The sequence below is a fragment of the Bolinopsis microptera genome, chromosome 8 (assembly GCF_026151205.1).
Source record: "Bolinopsis microptera isolate Bmic1 chromosome 8, MBARI_Bmic_1.0, whole genome shotgun sequence".
Classification (NCBI taxonomy): Eukaryota; Metazoa; Ctenophora; class Tentaculata; order Lobata; family Bolinopsidae; genus Bolinopsis; species Bolinopsis microptera.
Window position 1 is genome coordinate 15,469,788 of NC_087079.1, and position 20,159 is coordinate 15,489,946.

Sequence of the window (20,159 nt, forward strand, 5' to 3'; positions counted from 1 at the left end):
GGGGGGCCGGGGGGGGGGGGGGGGGGGGGTTGTGCCGTCTTAGGGGGACACCAAATTGTCGTTTGAATAAATAAATAAAATAAATAAATAAAGTCAATTTTTACAGCACAGCAATATATATCTAAATATCAGATCCTCTGTAATCATAATGTATAAAAAAAGGAGCTTTTCTCTGTGCTGAAGGATGAATCAAGGCAGATCATGGTTCTGTTAGCAGGCCACCCTAGTTATGGACAATACATATATATAAAATAATTAAATTATAATTTTAAAATTGTGTCAAGATTGAACTAAAACATAACTCAGGGTAAAATAGACGTATTCCCTTCGTCAAATTAACTATTTACAATACTAAACTTAAACGAACTCCGGGTAAAATAAACGTAATCCCTTTGTCAAACTTGCTATTTACAATAAGTTAATAAATTAATACGGTTGAAAATTATTTCATATTCAATAACAATGTAGCATCAATATAATTGATACAAATGAGGAGCATACAGTGAGAATTGCACATAACAGGAGGACTGGAGGTATGGAGCAATAATGATTGACAGTGCACCTTTTCACTGATGTTCCTAATTTCCTGTAATAGCTTAATAGGCATGGAAATACTTTGATTGCAGGGGATAGATTTCGATTGGATTCACTTATGTACTGAGATAACTTAACCGAAATAACACCTAATTTGTTAAATTTAAGGGAGGGGCACCTAAAAGGGAGGAGGCGCCAACAGGGGGGCGCCTTGTTCAGGGGGGGGGGGGGGGGGGGGGGGGGGGCGCCAACTGGCAACGTTATGCCACTGGAATGATCTTAAATTAATTGGTAATGCAGCTAACCACTGTAGTGTTGCTAAATATATATTGAAGAATTAGACGTTTGGGAAAGTATTTGGCTTTTAAAATTTCAAGAAAACAACAAATTTCAAGAAAACAATCCGTGGCTGTATATATACGTGTCAGAATTAAATTGTGTAAAAAAATTTTATTTTACTTTTTTTACAATTTAATCCTGACACGTATATATACAGCCACGGATCGAGTTTATGTCGGATCGAGTTTTTGTTTTCTTGAAATTTGTTGTCTTCTTGAAATTTTATTGAATTGTGTTCCTTGACACCAATCATTCAACCAACAGACCGAGAGCACATACTCAACAATTTCCTTCCCTTACATCCCTCCTTCTCCAAACCCTTCTTTGGCACAGCATCAAAATTACCCATTCCTCAGCTACCATCCTTTTTCAAATTCCTCACCAAGACATAACCCAATGCTCCTCCAAGTATACCGGCCAGACCTACAGACTCTCAATTCACTGCATGAAAGAACACAAACGATGCTACAGAGTCAACAATGCCTTTGACAAAACCACAGACAAGGTCAAATCCACCCCTGTCAATGATGCCCTGACTTCTTGACACTCCATTTCCTGAAACAACTTAGAAGCAGTGGCGTAATTAAGGGCCCTGCTGACCCTGCTGTACAGGGGGCCGGGGCGCCATCTTAGGGGGGGGGGGGGGGGGGGGGCGCCAAATCCTTTGGATTGTGGGCAAAGGAGTGTGTGCTGTTCGCTATTGCTCACACCAAACGGCAACCCAGTAAATGTTTTGTATGGACACCGGTCTCCATCACGATACAAAATTAGGATTGTAGAATTTATTGTATAACTTTTAGTGCAGTGTGGTGTGGTGCATTAATAGAGTGACAGCCTACTGATTTAGAGTTGTTTTTAAGTTATCATAATGGGTATATTTTTGGACCTAAACTGTGCGGTTTGCTCTAGAAACACACTTTTTTAGAGATTTTACCAGCGTATCCTCTAAAATCTCCTAATTAGGGAGGGGCGTCAAAAGGGAAGATGGCACCAACAGGGGGCGCTTTTTAGGCGGGAGGGCGTCAACAGGCAACGTTGTGGCACTGCATAGAAGTCCTCAAATCTCTCACATCAATCAATAGGTTGTAACATCTTGTAACTCATATTTTATAACAGAACCTGCCACCCTACAGATACAGCAACCTTCCATTAAAGGATGAGGGGACCTTAGAAAAAGTTTTTTTCTCGTGCAAATCCTTTTATTACATTAATCGTATAAACCACTTTAGTGAAATCCGCAAAGTTGTATTTCATTCGCGCGCCGAGATATCCAGCCAAAACAATTTGAACCTGTGACGTCAATTATGTGAGTTGCTCTGATCCGCGCATACAGAAATACAGGTAAAATGAGCGTGCGGGCCGACTAAATTACTAATTAAGAATAAATTAACAATTTACGATACGAGCCTATAACCAATGGAGAGGAGACTTTTTATGACCGGTTGAAAAAAGAATTATCACCCTACGATAACCATGAGCCGAGATACAAGGACATTGACAAATGATACTCACATTAGGCATTCATTATTGCATCTAAATTATTTCACTTGCATTAGGCTTAGAAATTTATTCTCTGGTCAACAGATTTCAAATGTTTAATTAATTTGTAGTATGACAGTAAGGTATATAAGAAGTTATTTAATTTTGCTTGGGCTATTATATTGACTAGGTATTGAGGTTTAATGATGATATGGAATTTGAATTCTATATAAATTTACACTATGTGGTTGGGGCATTTTGCATAGTAAATATGGTTACTACTCATATATATCATATTATTTGATTGGTATTCGATTTCTGATTATTTCTTAGGAATATGATTATTATATCTCAATTTGGCTTTAGGTAGGGTGCCCCGCTAAAAGAACTGGATTCTTCCAGGAAGCATCCCGTGCACAGACCTTGGTCTACATATATATTAAATTATTAACCATTCATTCTGTATGTGCACGAAAATTTATTTCAATCAATCAAAGATACACCTGGAATAAGATTAAAGTCACACAGAAAGGCATGTAAATTATGTATATTTATAGCTCCCAACGTAACACCTAGCAACTCCCTGTTTCGTACCACAGTTGATATATCAACATGTCATATCAACACAACACGGTCCTAATAACAAGAATTGCACCCGTTCTTTCGTTTTGGCGGACGCTAGATTTCCATTCCACATTTACTATAAATTTAAATATAAGCTCCAATCAGCTCACTTCAATCTTCATGATAATAATATTGATAAATTATGCATCAAATACGGGAAACACTTGAAATTCAGTTCAATTGCCGTAGAACTTAACTTGTATCTGTAATTCAAGAAATTATCAGCAAAGGTAAACTATACTCGTGTACACATCAATACACTACGCGTGCCACGTACAAATTGGGCTATTACCTAATATTAATATTATACATTACATGCATCATATACATTAAAACACAGTCGCGCCGCGCATTCATAGATCACAGGCTATCTATACATCACATCTCCGCAAGCAATCCTCGCGCGCGCGCAACTTTTTCGTTGCTTGGTAACGAACGGAAGTAAGCAAGGAACACGACATATATTTGACCCACCTACCGCAATCTCCAAAATCCACGTTTTTCTGCAAAAACCTCCATTCGTAACCTTTCACTATTGCCTTTTTACAAAAGGGTGAAATGGAAAAAATGGATCGGGTAGGTATGAAATGCATTCCAGTTGGACAAGCACCAAGCACCAAGCTTTTAAGTTCTAACTCACTATGTGACACTACTTATAACGTAAGAAAGATTTGCAACTATTACACCAAGCAATATTATACCAAGCATAGCAGACGAACACATCCACATTCGTTACGCTTTACTCTCAAGTCACAGCAAACTAAAACGGTAAATTATAAATGAGTGTACAACTAAAGGCCGGTACACGCGCAGTGTCAAACCGCACACGTGCGTACTCAGATAGGACTAGAGGCGCCAAGGGCCAGCTAGTAAAATGTCTTCTACTACATCATACATTCTTTTTAATTGTGTCCATATCGGGTTTCAAACAAGTCAAAACAAAATAGCAGTTTGTGGTTTAGTTATCGGATGCTACTTATCTTAGCTATTTATAAATAGAAATAAGGTACTACAACTACAAGAAAGCCTTTCTGAGTTACATTTAACTATTATTATTAAAGAGAATTATTCGTAACTTAGACTAATTCAGTGCAACCAAAGATACCGCTCTCGCAAACGCCAAAGGTAACACGATGTAATTAAAACAGAACAGAACAAAATGTTGACACAAGCAAAGGGTGCGCGCGCACGTTGGTCTTAACACATAAGTGACGTCACAGCCCAAAATTGCTATCAGCCAATAGGAGCGCGGCGTGATATTGCACAAATTATCGATTTCACAGTCGGCGTATTTTTTGATTCTACACACTTTCACAGGACTTAAACACGAATATTTGGAAGTAAATTCTAAGGTCCCCTCATCCTTTAATAGAACTGACCGTGCCCCTAAATGTAGCTCACGTTGGAACCCCATCTTTCCTAAGATTGCTCCATCCTTAAAGTCTAGGCCATCCCACATTTCCTTCTCATCTACATCAGATGCCTTTTTTTTGAAAGTTTCAACAATATTTTACTATAAACAATAATCATTACAAATTTATCACCTTCTTCACTCCACTGTCACAATTACACACCATTAATCATTGACACCACTCTAGCATCATAATATATAATGATCTCTTCACCCCATCAACCCCAGCTGAAGACGATTTACACAGGTGTAATAATATAAACATTTTGTATCACTTACATGTTTTAAAGAACCCCCTCCAGATAGTGCTATACTGTATAGGTATTGAACATGTTGTCTTCATTGAGTGGAGTATTGATTAGAATAATGGTGGGAATAATTTTGAACAGCCCTAAATTCTAATTGATAAATTTGCATCCATCAGCAAAATGCCTCGCTCATTAGTCCCAAGTCCAAATGAAGAAGCATGGTTTAAAGAAGAAGCAACCCAGAAGCTAAAGATAGAGAGATTAGTTGCTGCCAGGAAGCAGTCCCTCCAATGGTGTAGGCGCAAGACTAACAATCAATCAGAGAAGAACAGACAAAAACAAATTTCCGTTCAACTACAAGTAAGAATTTCACACTGCATGTTTTATTCAAATGTGATTTGATGGGTTAAGTAGTTGGAAATATTTTATTTCTCTGCAAACTATATATTGTAATCCCAAATAATGATGCATACTAGTTACCTCTTTTAAAAAATAAATCATAAAATCACATGTGTCACTTGACTATCATGATCATTGTCTTATTTGATCTCAGTTTGAAAGTAATCGTATTTATCATCCAGGCAACAAAATCAAAGTTATCAGATTTAAAAGAGAAAGGGGATGACATCAAGGAAGAACTTGATATTGCAATGGCATCTGTGGGGGAAGCGTTTGATGATGCTGATAAAGAAAATGCTGCGGAGGTAAGTAATTAATTTTATTTATCAAATATATTTGAGCTAAAAATTGTAAATTGTTGAAATTTTATTGTTATTTTAAAACACTCAAAACGAAATTTTCATTTTCATTGTTTGCTAATCTTTTACCGACTTGTTTAGAGGGATGCAAAGAGGGCAAAATTGCTGGAGGACTACAAAACAGCAGCAGCAAAAAGACACAGAGCAGCATTGAAGCAGCTAAACGAAGTCAAGGAGCGACAGCGGGCTGAAGAGACACAGTTACTAGAACTAAAGAAGGAGACTAGAGCCCAAGAAAACACCCGGACTAAACAGTAAGTTTTTATAAGTTTGGGTTTTTAGTAATTCACATGTCCTGTGAGCCAGATTTCGGCCATTTTAGAACCGTAATAACTTAAATTTCTAGACACAACTAATGTGTAGAAATAAAAGTTGATCTAATATTTCCAAACCTCCTTTCCATATAGCCTGATATTTCTTATCAATTATCAGATTGTTCATCACATGAGAACAATCTGATAATTGATAATCAAAATTCTCTCGAAATTGACTTTATAGTTGTTTCTGGTAGAAAGGAGTAATATCTACCAGCTGCTTTTAGTCCCATGGAAAAATATTGTTCCTAGCCGAAATTATCGCCGGTCTAATATAAGGTCAGCGCTTATGTGTAATTGTATTGCGCGAGCGATTTTCAATCGCAAATTCTGAAAATCGAGTCTAAAAATCTATCTTCTCCTACATTTTTTGAGCAATCACCCTGAAACTTTCAGGATATGTTCTAGGGACCATTTAAAAGAGATCGTTCAAGCCGAAATTTTGAGATAGGCCTTTAAAAAATTTGTATTCAATTTTGAAAATCTTGGACCTCGTTTTTTTACGATTTTTTCAGGTCCAAGATTTTCAAAATTGAATACAAATTTTTTAAAGGCCTATCTTAAAATTTTGGCTTGAACGATCTCTTCTAAATGGTCCCTAGAACATATCCTGAAAGTTTCAGGGTGATTGCTCAAAAAATGTAGGAGAAGATAGATTTTTAGACTCGATTTTCAGAATTTGCGATTGAAAATCGCTCGCGCAATACAGTTACGCATCAGCGCTGACCTTAGACCGGCGATAATTTCGGCTAGGAACAATATTTTTCCATGGGACCAAAAGCAGCTGGTAGATATCACTCCCTTTCTACTAGAAACAACTATAAAGTCAATTTCGAGAGAATTTTGATAAAGACCCCCCCCCCCCGGCCCCCTTAATTGGCTATGTGCAGGCAAGTTAAATATTAGTTATAACTAATAAGGTGTTAATGATAATACCCTCTAGCTCTTACAGGCTGCTGAAAATATAGTTACCTGGTTACCAGGTTACCTGGTTACCAGGTTACCTGGTTACCTGGTTACCTGGTTACCTGGTTACCTGGTTACCTGGTTACCTGGTTACCTGGTTGTAACTAATAAGGTGTTAATGATAATACCCTCTGACAGGCTACTGAAAATGCCGCTGCAGAACAGTCAGCCGCTTATAGAAGTACCCAGCCTCCAGGCTGCTAAAAAACCAGCTCTGCAAGGTCTGGATGCCTTCACCAAAACATACTATCATCTGCCAGTCAGTGGTATTGGTGTAGTGCATGAAAGAAGTTTGGCAGTCAAGGAGGCTAAGGATGCCAAAACTCTAGCTTCTGAGGTGGAGAAGATGATGGAAGAATGTCGATCTAAGGTAGCTAGACTTTTCTTATATTTCTTCATCCGAGTATCTCCTTATTAAGTATCATAATTGCGATATTATTATAGCATAAGCATAAATTCCTGGAATACATAAATAATAGATTCCATAAACTGCATTATTTTATATAGAAATGTTCGGAATTTTGAATTATAGGCTTTTGACTTTGCGTGACTGTCGGAATTCCTGATGTTTAATTTATTGGGCACATACTCAATTTGCCGATCAATCAATATAATTTTAGTTCCCGATTTTTACACTTGCCAAAAATGTTCGCTTCTAATTATAACAACTAGGAATTCTATCGTTATTTATGCCGACAGTTACACCAAGAGTGTAACTGTGCCCAAAACATCAGGAATTCCGACAGTCACGCAAAGTTTAGAATTTCCAGGGCCCTGGAAATTCTAAAATTTGCGTGAAATCTAAAATTAATTCTCTCTTGCACAATAAGATTATCATGACTTTGTCTGTTGTGTAACACTCTATGTTGATATATAAGGGCATTGGGCATTATTGACGAATTATACCCTTAATAGACTATCATGAAGCAACCATTAAATTTTCTTTACGCACTGCTTCAAAAAGAGCTGTTCTTGACGCATAAGCTGATGCATAAATTTTGTAGCGATGAGAAAAGTTTTAAGGAAACTTCTTTCATCAGTTTTTCTTCAAAAGGTTTTCTCACAGCTATCTTATTGCTCTCAGACAAGCCAATCTCTGAATCTCCACGCAACCAAATTCCACTCTTAGTAATTTACACGAAACTGCTGATGTGTGCCGACCGTGCATGTTAAGAAAGGAATTAATTTTCATAATTTCCGATGCAATTAATAATAATATTGCTTCATATTCAGCTCGTGAGTATTATAAGTATAATTATGCGCAGTGCGATCTTGTAAACCTGTAAACGGAAATATTCACACTATGTTCCTAACAAAATTCATTTAAATATACATTTTGGCAACCGTTTATGCACTTTAAAATATGTCTAGAAGCCTTGGTGAATTTATTCATATAATATAATATATGCGATGTAATGTATGTATTGTTTTACTCTGAAAAAATGAGGTCTCTCAGTCTCATGTACACCTCAGTATACAATATACATAACAGTATGATCTAACATGATCTCTGCTATCTAACAGGATTCCCTTCTTTTAGTTGAAGCAGTCAAAGCAGGCGCGTGAGGAGCGAGCGGATGTGAGAGGGAGTGCTGCACTACAGAAGGTGCAACTAAAGAACGTTCTAGAGGACGTGACGTCACAGCTAGACAGATATGCAGTTTACAACCGGACACGGAAACAGCCGTCCACGCTGCGTACCAATGTGTTTGCAAGTAATTTAGCGCGGGAAAGTACGCAGAAACAGCACCAAATCGACTTAGAACATGCAGTTGAGGACATCTTCGACAGGCACACACAGGTGGTGGATATGGTGTTGCCTAGTTCCGTTAAGTTTGAGAATGTTGATTACACCTTAGATACTGTTGAAGAGAAATCAGAGATAGGTTCAGTTCTAGAAGAGGAAGTAGCAGATACAAAACCTGAAGCACTCGCGCAAGTAACTGTTTCGTCTCCCTCTATGTCAGATACTAGTCTTGATAAAGACCCGGCTATTGAGGACAATCTGGCAGCTGGCAGTAGACCTAGTCTCAACCTTTACTTTCCGCTTCATAGTGATCTGAGCTCTGAACAGAGTCCGGATAGGGCTGATACTATGTGTGAAGCTGAGCGAATCATGCGTAAAACTGAGGAAATAGAGGCTGATTCTACCCATGATACAGGTTTAAGTCATTATACGGTGGAACGAGAGGGTAGCATGACTTGTGATACTGGCGAAGATACAATAGATTTAGAGCCTAGACCGATAACCCCACTCGCTGACACAGGGAAGATGTCGCCAATCCAAATCATTGATCATTCCTTATCCTTTTCAGCATCATCCAATTCCCAAGCGTCCACCTCAACGTTGAAACGTCCTTCCGATACCACAATCTGTAATGAGGACAAGATGAAGGACGTCATCGAACAACGTGCATTGGATTTGTCGAGCCTGATAAAAGATCAGCTGAAGCTAAACAGTGAGTTGAAAGCCTTGGGAAAACCATTAAATACCTCTGTAAACATCGAAGAAGTAAACCAACCTCCACCTATCTCCTACATAAAAACAACTCCCCACAACTTATCTCTACAATCCAAATACACCTCTACCCCGTCCACCTCCTCTGGTAAATCATCCTCCTCCTTCGAGGAGATTATACAATCTCTACTAACATCCAGTCAAGTAAGCTCCGATAAGAGTGGCGGGGTATCCAGAGCCAGTGATTCCCTCTCCCAACATACCCTCTCTCAAAACAGCTCTCTGGTCTCCGAGACACTTCCTCCCGGTCTTGTTGATCACGTGATACCACGTGACCTGCTAACTCCTGGTGTTGTAAAACGGACATCACTGAGTGGAGGAAGTTGGGATCAAAGTAAACTTGCCAGTAGAGACGTGAGTTCAGCGAGCAGTGGGGGTTCCTCCAGCTCCCAGAGGTGTGGCAAGTTGAAGTCTGAGTCTGTATCATCGGGCCTGTCTGAACTTCAGAAACAGCTGGCCCGGATTAACTCTCATTTGAGTGAGATTGAGAAGATTAAAGATACGGATAATTTGATTAAATAATGATTAATTTTATTAATTAATCACAGATTTGGGAAATAACGATTAATATTAGACGTTATCGCATTTTAGAAATACAGTATTGAATTTCATTTTATATCAATCAGACTAGACTATTACTCATGAGCAGGCATAATATTCACACAGCTATGACATAAATTGTTTTTTTTATTTTCACAGACGTCAGAGTTAAATAAATTTGCTTTATATAATTCAGTATGTACAAAGATTTGTATCTATTCTTATCCTGTATAAATTTACTCACATACATTGCCGTATTTACTGATGACGATATTATTAAAATATTGACTAATTTAAAAAATTAGTTAAACTGACAATGCTGATTATATTTAGTTATTCGTTGTGAAGTGAAGGTTGCTTCCAGACATGTGTACTTGAAAACCGTTTTCACTGAAAAATCAGTACGGAGCCACAACTGTAATTTTTTAAACTTAAAGAAAAACTATATTGTAAATTAATTTTATAAACGTTATGTCCAGTCCTTACCTAGTGTACAAGTACATTTCTGGGATGTTATTAAACTTTAATTTATTCAGATATATTTGGGCAATTCCACGATAACGGTAACCAGTAACAAAATAATAAAGTTTGGAGGTGGTTTGGGAGAGATAGAAAATCTTTAAGATATTTGACCATATTTTCAGGGGCAAAAAACCGTTTGTTGATATCTAGCCTAGTTTAAAAACTGTAGCGCGTCAAAGTTGGCTTAAATTTAGTGTATCTTTAGTGTGAATATCCAGTTATTTTCCGAAAGATTTTAGGGAGCTTTATTAATCGTAGAATTCAATATTTTATCCTGTATATCAACCTAGTGGGCTTCAGATAGAAGGCCAGCCTAATTTTGAGGGCCAAATTTCTTTACTTTTTGAGTGTCTTATGATCAAATTTTTCCTCTTCGCGTGTGAATAACGCTACCAAATAGTGAAAAATGTTTTACTGTGGCTACACTATAAGTCTGTTTGATTCGTAACTCTCTCTCTAACGGCAACTTTAGTCATCTATAAAGGTCAGAAAATTTCATTCGTTTTGTCACACTGGAAGTGCAAAAAGTAGGGGTAGTGTGATTCACAGGTAGCGTAATTCACAGCTTGGTAGTGTAATTTACACAGCGGAAAATTAATAAAACAGGTGGTTTAAACGCTTTGTTGTGAAATAAATTGTACTTTCAATACTTCCAGGGCAATTCCAGGGACCTATTTTCAACAACTGCCTGAAAGTGTTGGTAATTTAATCAAAATTAGGGTTCCGCCAGGGCAAAATGTGCCACTTTTAGACCATAAATCGTAAAAATAATGATTTTTAAATGGATAAGGACATCAAAATTGATTTGAAAGTGTTTTATAGTCATTGTTAGGTCTAAGAACACTTATTTGAGTAATTTAAAGGCTTATTTTCAAGGTGGCAAGAGATTATTTATAATCTCAGGGAATAGTGATCGTGAAGGCAGTGAAGCCAATAACCTCTCCTATTCCAATGACCATAGTGCGTGATGAAGAATCACATCCTTTTCGAGGTGCTACTATTAAGCATTGTAATCTGTCCTGGGTGACTCCAGTATAAACAGATGACGTGCAACAAAACACTATGGATCTAGACAGGCAAAGGTCGATAAAAAACCGGGTGCGAGATGCTGGCAACTTCTCCTCTCTAAAAGTTTGCTACTGAAACATTACACACAAATCAAGGACGGTGTGCTTCTACCTCTGCAAGGTCGGGTGAGACCAGGATGACGGCAACTGGGCAAAGCCTCAGGGACCCCAGTGGCCTGATGAGAAGAGTGGTTGCTCGTCATAACAACAGAGTAATTAGTCAACAGATCGCTCATGTTGACACTGACTTCAGCAAGTCCAATCCTATCAACTACAGCAAACACTCAATGTACTTTGGAACCTGGAATGTTTTATCTTTAGTCAGCTCATCTTCACAGCTTTATCAACTCAGTCAGAACATTGATCACTACAGTCTTGATATTTTGGGTATTACTGAAACTCATATGCCAGGATCTGGAAGTACACTTTTGGACAATGGTAGTCTACTTATTCATTCTGGTAGGGGAGATGGTATCAAAAGGCAAGGGGTTGGCCTATGTCTTTCCAAAAAGGTCAGGAACTCCCTGATCTCTTATGTACCTACATCAGAGCGGGTCTTAACAGCTAGGTTACACGGCAAACACCTCAACATATCTGTTGTTGTAGCCTACGCTCCGACTGACGGTGCTGATGACGGAGAGAAAGATCGTTTTTACAACGTTTTATCAGACACGTTTGGTGAACTGCCCCGACATGATCTGAAACTGCTACTGGGTGACTTCAATGGAAAAGTTACTTCAAACAGATATGGATTCGAGGGAGTTATTGGTGGACAATCTCTCCATAGTTCATCAAGCGACAATGGGACCAGGCTCATGGATTTCTGTGCAGCCAATCAACTTGTTATTGGTGGAACTCTGTTCCAGCATAGAGACATCCACAAGGGTACATGGCGGTCTCCTAACGGGTTAACTGTGAATCAAATAGATCATATTTGTATTAGTGGACGATTCCAACACTCGCTACTCGATGTTAAGGTATGTCGTGGGGCTGACATTGGTTCAGATCACTATCTTGTTCGTGGACGGCTGCAAATCAAACTGCAGTCGGTAGCTAAGATCACTGCTAAAAGGCACGATGTGCCTGCTATCGAACATTTGCGAAACTCGTCTAAGGTTCAAGAGTACAATGTGGCTCTTCAGAACCGTTTTGATTGTCTGGCTAATGAGGTCAACCTTGAGGACATGTGGGATAATTTCAAGCAGACAGTCACTGATGTCTCGATGGAAGTGCTTGGAAAGCGTCCCCGGAAGGTTAAAGAACAACACCTTTCGCAAACCTCTAAGAACTTGATAGAGCAACGGGGAATGTTCAAACGGAGGGATCCCACTTCAAACGTCAATAGATCAGCCTACTCTAAACTTAATAAATTAGTTAAGAAAAGTTGTAAAATTGACGACAACAACTGGGCTACTAAAATAGCGACTGATCTAGAGGAGGCTTCTAAGAAAGGCCAGCAAAGGGAAGTTTGGGATAAGATAAAGAAGATTTCTGGGAAAAAGAAGAAGAAAGTGGGTATGTCAGTTAGGGATAAGGATGGTCATTTTATTACAGACCCGGACAGTCAGAAGGAAAGGTGGAAGGAGCACTTTACTGAGCTCTTAAATCCTCCACTATCGGATGCCAATCTTGATGACCTCGATGGTGTGCCCTCACAACCGAGTTTTGACTACCTTTCTTGTTCTGATGGACCTCCTTCTAGAGATGAGATTAGTTATGCTCTAAAGAAACTGAAGAACTGCAAAAGTGCAGGGGTTGATGAGATAACTAATGAACAACTTAAGTATGGTGGAAGTGCTCTTGTTGGCCAACTAGAGCTACTGTTTAAAAAGGTATGGGAGGAAGAGGTGATCCCTGAGGATTGGCTTAAAGGTGTTATAGTGGTTATCGGAAAGAAGGGAGACACCTCATACTGCTGCAATAATAGGGGTATAACTCTTAGGGCAACGTCTTCTAAGGTTCTTCAAATGGTTCTTCTTAAGAGGCTGGATGTTGGAATGGAGTGTCTTCTTAGGGAAAATCAGTGTGGGTTCAGACGGAACCGCTCATGTATTGATCAGATTTATTCCATCCGCACCATTATTCACAACTGCATTGAGTTTAACATTCCACTTTATGTTAATTTCATTGATTTTAAGGCAGCGTTTGATTCCATCAGAAGAGAGTTTATTTGGTCAAGCATGAGACACTATGGACTTCCTGAGAAATATGTTAGAATCTTTCAGGCATTCTTCAACGGAACCATGAGTGCTGTCAGGGTTAATGGTGAAATGTCTGATTGGTTCTCTGTTAATTCGGGCACTGGACAGGGTGATATCCAGGGCCCCCCTGTATTTAATTTTTGTCTGAACTTTGGAATCTTTTTGGCCGAGGTTCACAAGGCAATCAGTCATGGTGCTGTACTGCAAAAGGAACTAAAGGGTGCAGATGAAAAAGTTATCATGGACAGTGACTACGCTGATGATCTGGCAGTGATGGACAATACTGAAGAAGGGCTGCAAGAGTCCACTGATCTTATAGCTTATTACACCTCTTATGCTGGGTTGAAGATCAACGCTAAAAAGACACAATGCATGGCGATCAGCAAGTGTGCGTCCCAGCGACCTTACACCGAAAGAGACAGTATAAAGCTAACAGTGGAGGGAGAACCTGTTGAACAGGTCAGCAACTTTGTTTATCTTGGTGCCAACATCAGTGGGGATGGTACCATTGACCGAGATCTTGACATCAGGATCCAGCGTGCTAATGGTGCATTCCATCAGCTTTGGAAGATATGGAACAGTCGAACTATAAGAACGCCCACCAAGATCCGTATCTACAAGGCTGCTGTTATTACTATTCTGTTATATGGAGCCGAAGTGTGGAACACAACAAAGAAGCAGATGAAACGGTTTGAGGTCTTCCATCTGACCTCCCTGAGAAGAATCTTGAAGATAAAGTGGTTCTTCCATGTCTCCAATGAAGAAGTTCTCAGGCGTGCTGGAATTAAGTCTATCGAAACTTTCATCGGTGCGGCTAGACTAAGGTGGTACGGACATGTTGTCAGAATGCCAGAGACGCGGTTTCCCAATTTCTTACTGGATTGGAAACCAAACTATGGAAAGAGACTGAGAGGACGACCCCGCAAAGGCTGGATGGCCTGTGTACTCGAGGATGCGGCTGAATTTACAGGTGTCGATAACATCAGCAGAGATGCAGTAAAACAGTTGGCTCTAAAGCGAGTGGAATGGAGGAACATGCTACGCCGTAGAAGAGATGTGTGTGATGCAGGCCACTCCAACGACTAGGAGGAGACCTCTTCATGTAGCATGTATGTATTTTCAGAAAATATCAGCAATTTGGGGCTAAAATTACCTTATTTTCTTGTCACGTAACTAAATTTTGCTCAAAAGAGCAGTGTTTTTGCCCCAAAAAATTCTAATTTTTATCAAAAACCATGTATAGAGGTATCAAATTAAAGCTCTTGATGACCTCTTCACATTAAAAACACAAAGAAGTAGTTTAGAATTGATATTAGTGATAAAATGGTCTAAAAATGGATTAAAAAAGTTCTAAATTTCACCCAATTTCTGTCTAATCATGAACCTTTGAGAGCTCATAAAAAAATCATGCCACAATATTACACTGTACATTTTTCTAGGATTACTCTAAATGTCCTATACTTACAGATAGATCAACTTATAGATGCTTACCTAAGTTAATTTGCAACTTATTTTTGTAGTTTGTCCTAAAAAATGGCAAAAAATTGCCAAAAAATGCAATTTTTGACAAAAAATGAGGTAAAATTAATATTTGAGGTCAAATATCCATTTAATCACTCTTAAAACCTTTTTAAACGTTATTTTGGGGCAAGATACCCCTAGAATACATGTTTTGTGGTATATCATACCCCTTAGTCATGCCTATCATGTCTTATGTCTACCTCGCATGGGCGCCCGGACCACTGTGGTATGGCAGTAGGGTGTAATCTACACCATTACCAGTATCTAATTGGACCAATTAGTAGTCAATTTAATTTAAAATCAGTAATAGTCAGTCTACTTCACCATTTTACAGTAGCAGCAACCAAATTAAGAACAAGCAAACATCAATACAACGCACAAACAGAGCAACTGGGCAGAGTGTGAGTTACACTACGTCCAAATGTGAATAACGTTTACTTCCTATATTGTCCCTGTACTACACACATTCCACAAATTTATGTTAGGAAGGACATAGGAAGTTGAAAAAATGTGTACTTTATTGTGATCAAGCCTTATTGTAACTTCTGCTATTACACTGGGGCACGAATTGCAATTTTGAGGCAAGATTTCTAAAACACCAAATTATGCCTGTGAATAACGCCTACTTTTTAAAATGCTGCTCACATAAAAAGTATAAGAGATAGACATTAAACTTTTGTTGCCACATTATAACAAACGTTTAAACTTCATTCTGACTTTATATTATCATGCTGCTAATGTTAGCCTACAATTAGCATGCAATTAAAAGCTAAATGTTGTGCAAAGTGTGAATTACACTACGTGGAATTGCCCATTTATAAATCACCAGGTACAGTACATGTATTTATTGAAAAGAAACTTAAAATCTAGAAATCAGTTTATACCAACTTTTTGTTTTATTATCACTACAGTTATTTTCCTCTCTCACTAAGATCTGAACTAGATTCACAGGTATGCGAAGTATGCGAAATGTATCTATACAAGCCAAGCACACTAATTGTTGTACAGCATACGACACACCACTTACTCTATCAACTTTAAGAGCTTTGCGGTTACAAACAAAATGATCACATTCGGTCGACACGTTTCATGTGGTTTAAGTCATTAACAGTGTAATTCGTCACAATAACGAGTGTAGTGTGATAAAAAGTTTGACTATAAAATAAGTTTACGTTTTTGATAGTCTCGCTATATCGATTTGGCTTATAATATGTCTATTATTAGTTTGTTATTTTAAATGCTTTTCGTACAAATTTACAACAAAGTCTTCTTGTTATGTATCCTGGGTTTGGACAGGATATTACCCGCTTAAAATATTTCCATCGCGCCGCGTTACATAATATTCAATAAATGTAATAGATTTGTAGTGTTGTAATTAGTTTTTTTGAAATGGAACAGAACATGTGCGAATGCTCAATCTCCATTTCAGCAGTAGTATGTAACTATGTAAATGTAATCCATTTACTTTGCAATCGATTAGACTTAAATCGTTAATTATGCTATTACGTAACTTGTTAAAACGTGCATTTGTATGATTACCGAACAAATATTTCAACATATAATGCAACCTGACCAGAGTCATTATTGTAAAATATTCGCATAGTTTGTTATGCCTCGTTGATTACATTACTCAATTCCCGATTAGCTTAAATACCGTGACCTGTGTTCAATACAGGCAAACGACTGATATCACAATAATACTCTTTTTAATTATTTAAGTCATACATGATTATAGAAACTATGTTATTAGCAGGGTGCCAGAATTATTGGCGTGTTTTGAATTTTATGTGTAATATTCTATAATTATTTATTATCAAACTTTACACAAATCTGAAGTAGTTAACAATAAACGTCCTTTAAACTTTTAAAGATCCGGTTAGTCTACAAAGAAGATCGGTAAGAACATATTGAATGGCAATAAACTTTAAACTTTAAAAACAAAAACATAAAACGTGTTTAAACATATCATTTAATACAAAAACATAAAACTTCTAAATACATAATGAAAATAAATTTCTCCATAAAATACGGTTCGAGTCAATATTTCTCAGTTCTGTCAAGCCATCTGTATTCTATAATGAATTAAATGTTTTATGTTTGAACTTTTTCTTAGTTTTATAATTTTTAATTTTTTGTTTCTACTCCCAAATATTTATGATGATTTGTAGGGATCGTTCAGTGTTCACATTTATGGAAACCAGATTTTGGCCATTATGAACCCCAACTTCATCTATAACACAAATAGTTACACAATAGCGCTTTTTAAAGCCCCTCCCTCCAAGGCTTAAGTAATATTATATGAATGATCACTTAAATCATATTATTGTAGATGTGTTTTTAATAGGTGTAATGAAAAGTTTATTTATATAATACCAGCTCCTCAGGTTTAATCAAATCAGAGATATTAGAAAACGAAAGGTTCATTAGTATTACAATATGATAAAATGATCTATGATGCTAGCGGTCCATACTCCATATTAGTCATCAGAATACGGGGTTTGAGAAGGCCGTTAAAACGTTTTGCAAGTACGGTAGTCACAGTTCTTGTTCATAATGTCTAATCTCTCGTAATATCATATAATTAGTAATATTATATTACGACGCTTGATTATAATTATTCTGCGTTATAGCCACTCCTTATCAGGATAACCAATAAAACCCACTCACGCGTGAATAATTTAACTTAAAATCATATTACTTTAAATTATATTGCTTTAATGGCTTCTTGACTATAATTGGTAGTAACACTTCGGGTTCGTGATATCATTTTATGACAAAATCGTTTCAAACGAAGTTATGTTGAAATGGTTTAGTTAATTCATTCTCCTCTCTTCACACCCTTAGTACCATCATCTCACTCTCCTCGCCTCTGTTATTCTGGCTTATCAATTTCTGAAAGTTTTTAATTTCTGGTCTTCCCTTCCCCAGTTTCTAGCCTCCTCTTAAATTCCTTATAATTAACCTCTCATCCTCTCGAGTTTCTAGGTTCTCAATCTTTTTGGCATATCAATGTACCTGGTCTCTCCCATTCCACCATTAATCTTTTGCCAAACCGTCTACGAATATTATCTCATAATCACTTCTAATTGTCCTCTGCAAATTATGTAATTTTCCACACAATTCCTAGATATTGTTGAATGTTGATATGCTATCAGATCGTGGGCCGGTTGTTTTCATGATTATAATAGAGACATTATTTTATAACTGCAACTTCTCCAAGTAGGGAAGTAATAACCGCACAATATGTTTGAAGAAGAAGATATCCCACCTGCATCACCCCCAACACCTGAAGTCCTGAAACTATCACAGAAAGTAAACGAGCTACCCCGGTACACGGCATACAAATACTTCATTCCTGACGAACACTCTGAACGGACAGTACAGATGGCACGAGGTCTGTACGGCACAGTTATAAAAGAGTTGACCACTAACAGGGAGAAGCATATCTTTAAAGGGGTGCTGAATCTTGAGGATAAGGCGGTGTTCTGTAAGGGCAGGAAAGCTAAGGGCAACGCGTTCAACAACATGGGAGTGCAGTCTTGTTTGGGGTTTCGTTTTCAGCCGGAGGAGGCTTTGATTCAGTTTGAGTATGGAGTTCTGGAAGTATTTCTGAGTGAGGAGAGTAAGGTTCCGATGTGTATGCAAGATTTGTATGATATCATGATACCTTGGATTTCCCTTGAGTTCTACCAGGCTTACTGTCATCTTGTTCGGCTGGGATATATTGTCAAGAGAGCAGATCCAAATATCCCATCAAATAATTCATATCAGAGAAAGAGAGGTTATCAAAACTTCACGTGACGTCATCAAATGATATGACGTCACCGGCTGATAATATCAGAGTACTGAAGGTACGTAAACCTTTATCAGCGCAAACAGACTTTCACGTTGTGATTCTAAAGAGTTGTAGAACTTTTCCCTCCTTGAAGAATATTCTGGAAATTATTCGGATCGTTGGAAGGACTAGCATTAAAATTGCTAGAGTAACCGATGGCAAGATTTATTTTTATTCTCTTGCAATGGTTGATTTTCCTGATGCTGACGAAATTTCATAAAAGAGTTAAAATCTTTCTTTTACCATGTGTATTCTGGTTAGTGGTTATTGTTAAAGATTGTATTCTGGTTGTTGTTAAAGAAATGGCTCTTTCCCACGCCCTTTTTACGTACGAACCATTTCTTGTTAAAGAATTGTTAAAAATTGTCAAAGAAATGGTTCATACCCTGCCCACGCCCCACGTACGGTACTCTATTTCTAAATGTTAGTCCCGCAAAATACAATATTTTAAGTTGCAGCACTGAAATTGTACGTCAAATCATGAAGTTATCTCATCTTATCTTTAGAAACTGAACTTTGAGAGGTATTATGAACTGCATGAGCTGTTTTTTTATAATGTAATCACAGAATATAAGACAGTGTATGCCATGAATAAGGTGTGATATGCTCAGGAGGTCGTTACAGAAATTTGAGATGGCACGAGCGTGACACTGCCTTATAACAATTTTACAGTTTTACCAGCTGCTCAATGCTCATTTGCAAGGGTTTAGTGCTCTAATCGCTATTTAATGTAACTTGCAGTCCTTTTTTGTGTCGAATTGATCTTACAGCTCAACAATTTCCATAGCACTCTAGTAGTAGTGAATAGATTAATTTGCTCTGTAGCTTATAGTGATATTGTCAGTGACTACTTAACTATTATTAGGTTATATAATAGATTCATAACCACAACTAATATCACTCTAATTAGTAAAAGTGACTAGACATTTCGAATATATATCTCCAAGAGCGTGTACAACTCTGATTGGGTGTTTAAATGTTGGCTGGAGCCACCAAATTTAAGTGCCTTTGCTAGTTCACCAGTAACACAGGGTTACAGGGTTAGTGGAGCAACTTGTAGTTTTACACATTGATATTTGTGTGTGTTCCGACCGGCTCTCCTGTGCAATTATATTTACCTCTCTCATCTCTGTGCGGTATTTTTATGCACTTAATAAGACCGTCCATGGATCTAATGGATCTAAATCTTGATGGTGCAAAACTAGAATGCTGATATGAATCGTATTTGATTGTTTGATTTATTGATTATATATCCTTGATTAAATTAACTCAGATACTGTTT

The 20,159-nt window shown here is 37.7% G+C and overlaps 1 protein-coding gene across 1 annotated transcript; it reads left to right on the forward strand.

Moving 5' to 3' along the window:
* Positions 1–4,806: 4,806 nt before the first annotated feature.
* Positions 4,807–10,202, forward strand: LOC134819324 (uncharacterized). The gene is made up of 5 exons (XM_063829220.1): positions 4,807–4,995; positions 5,217–5,339; positions 5,475–5,647; positions 6,812–7,043; positions 8,214–10,202. The coding sequence occupies exons 1-5, from the start codon at positions 4,816–4,818 to the stop codon at positions 9,711–9,713; spliced, it is 2,208 nt and encodes a 735-aa protein (XP_063685290.1). The 5' UTR covers positions 4,807–4,815; the 3' UTR covers positions 9,714–10,202.
* The last annotated feature ends 9,957 nt before the right edge of the window (positions 10,203–20,159 follow it).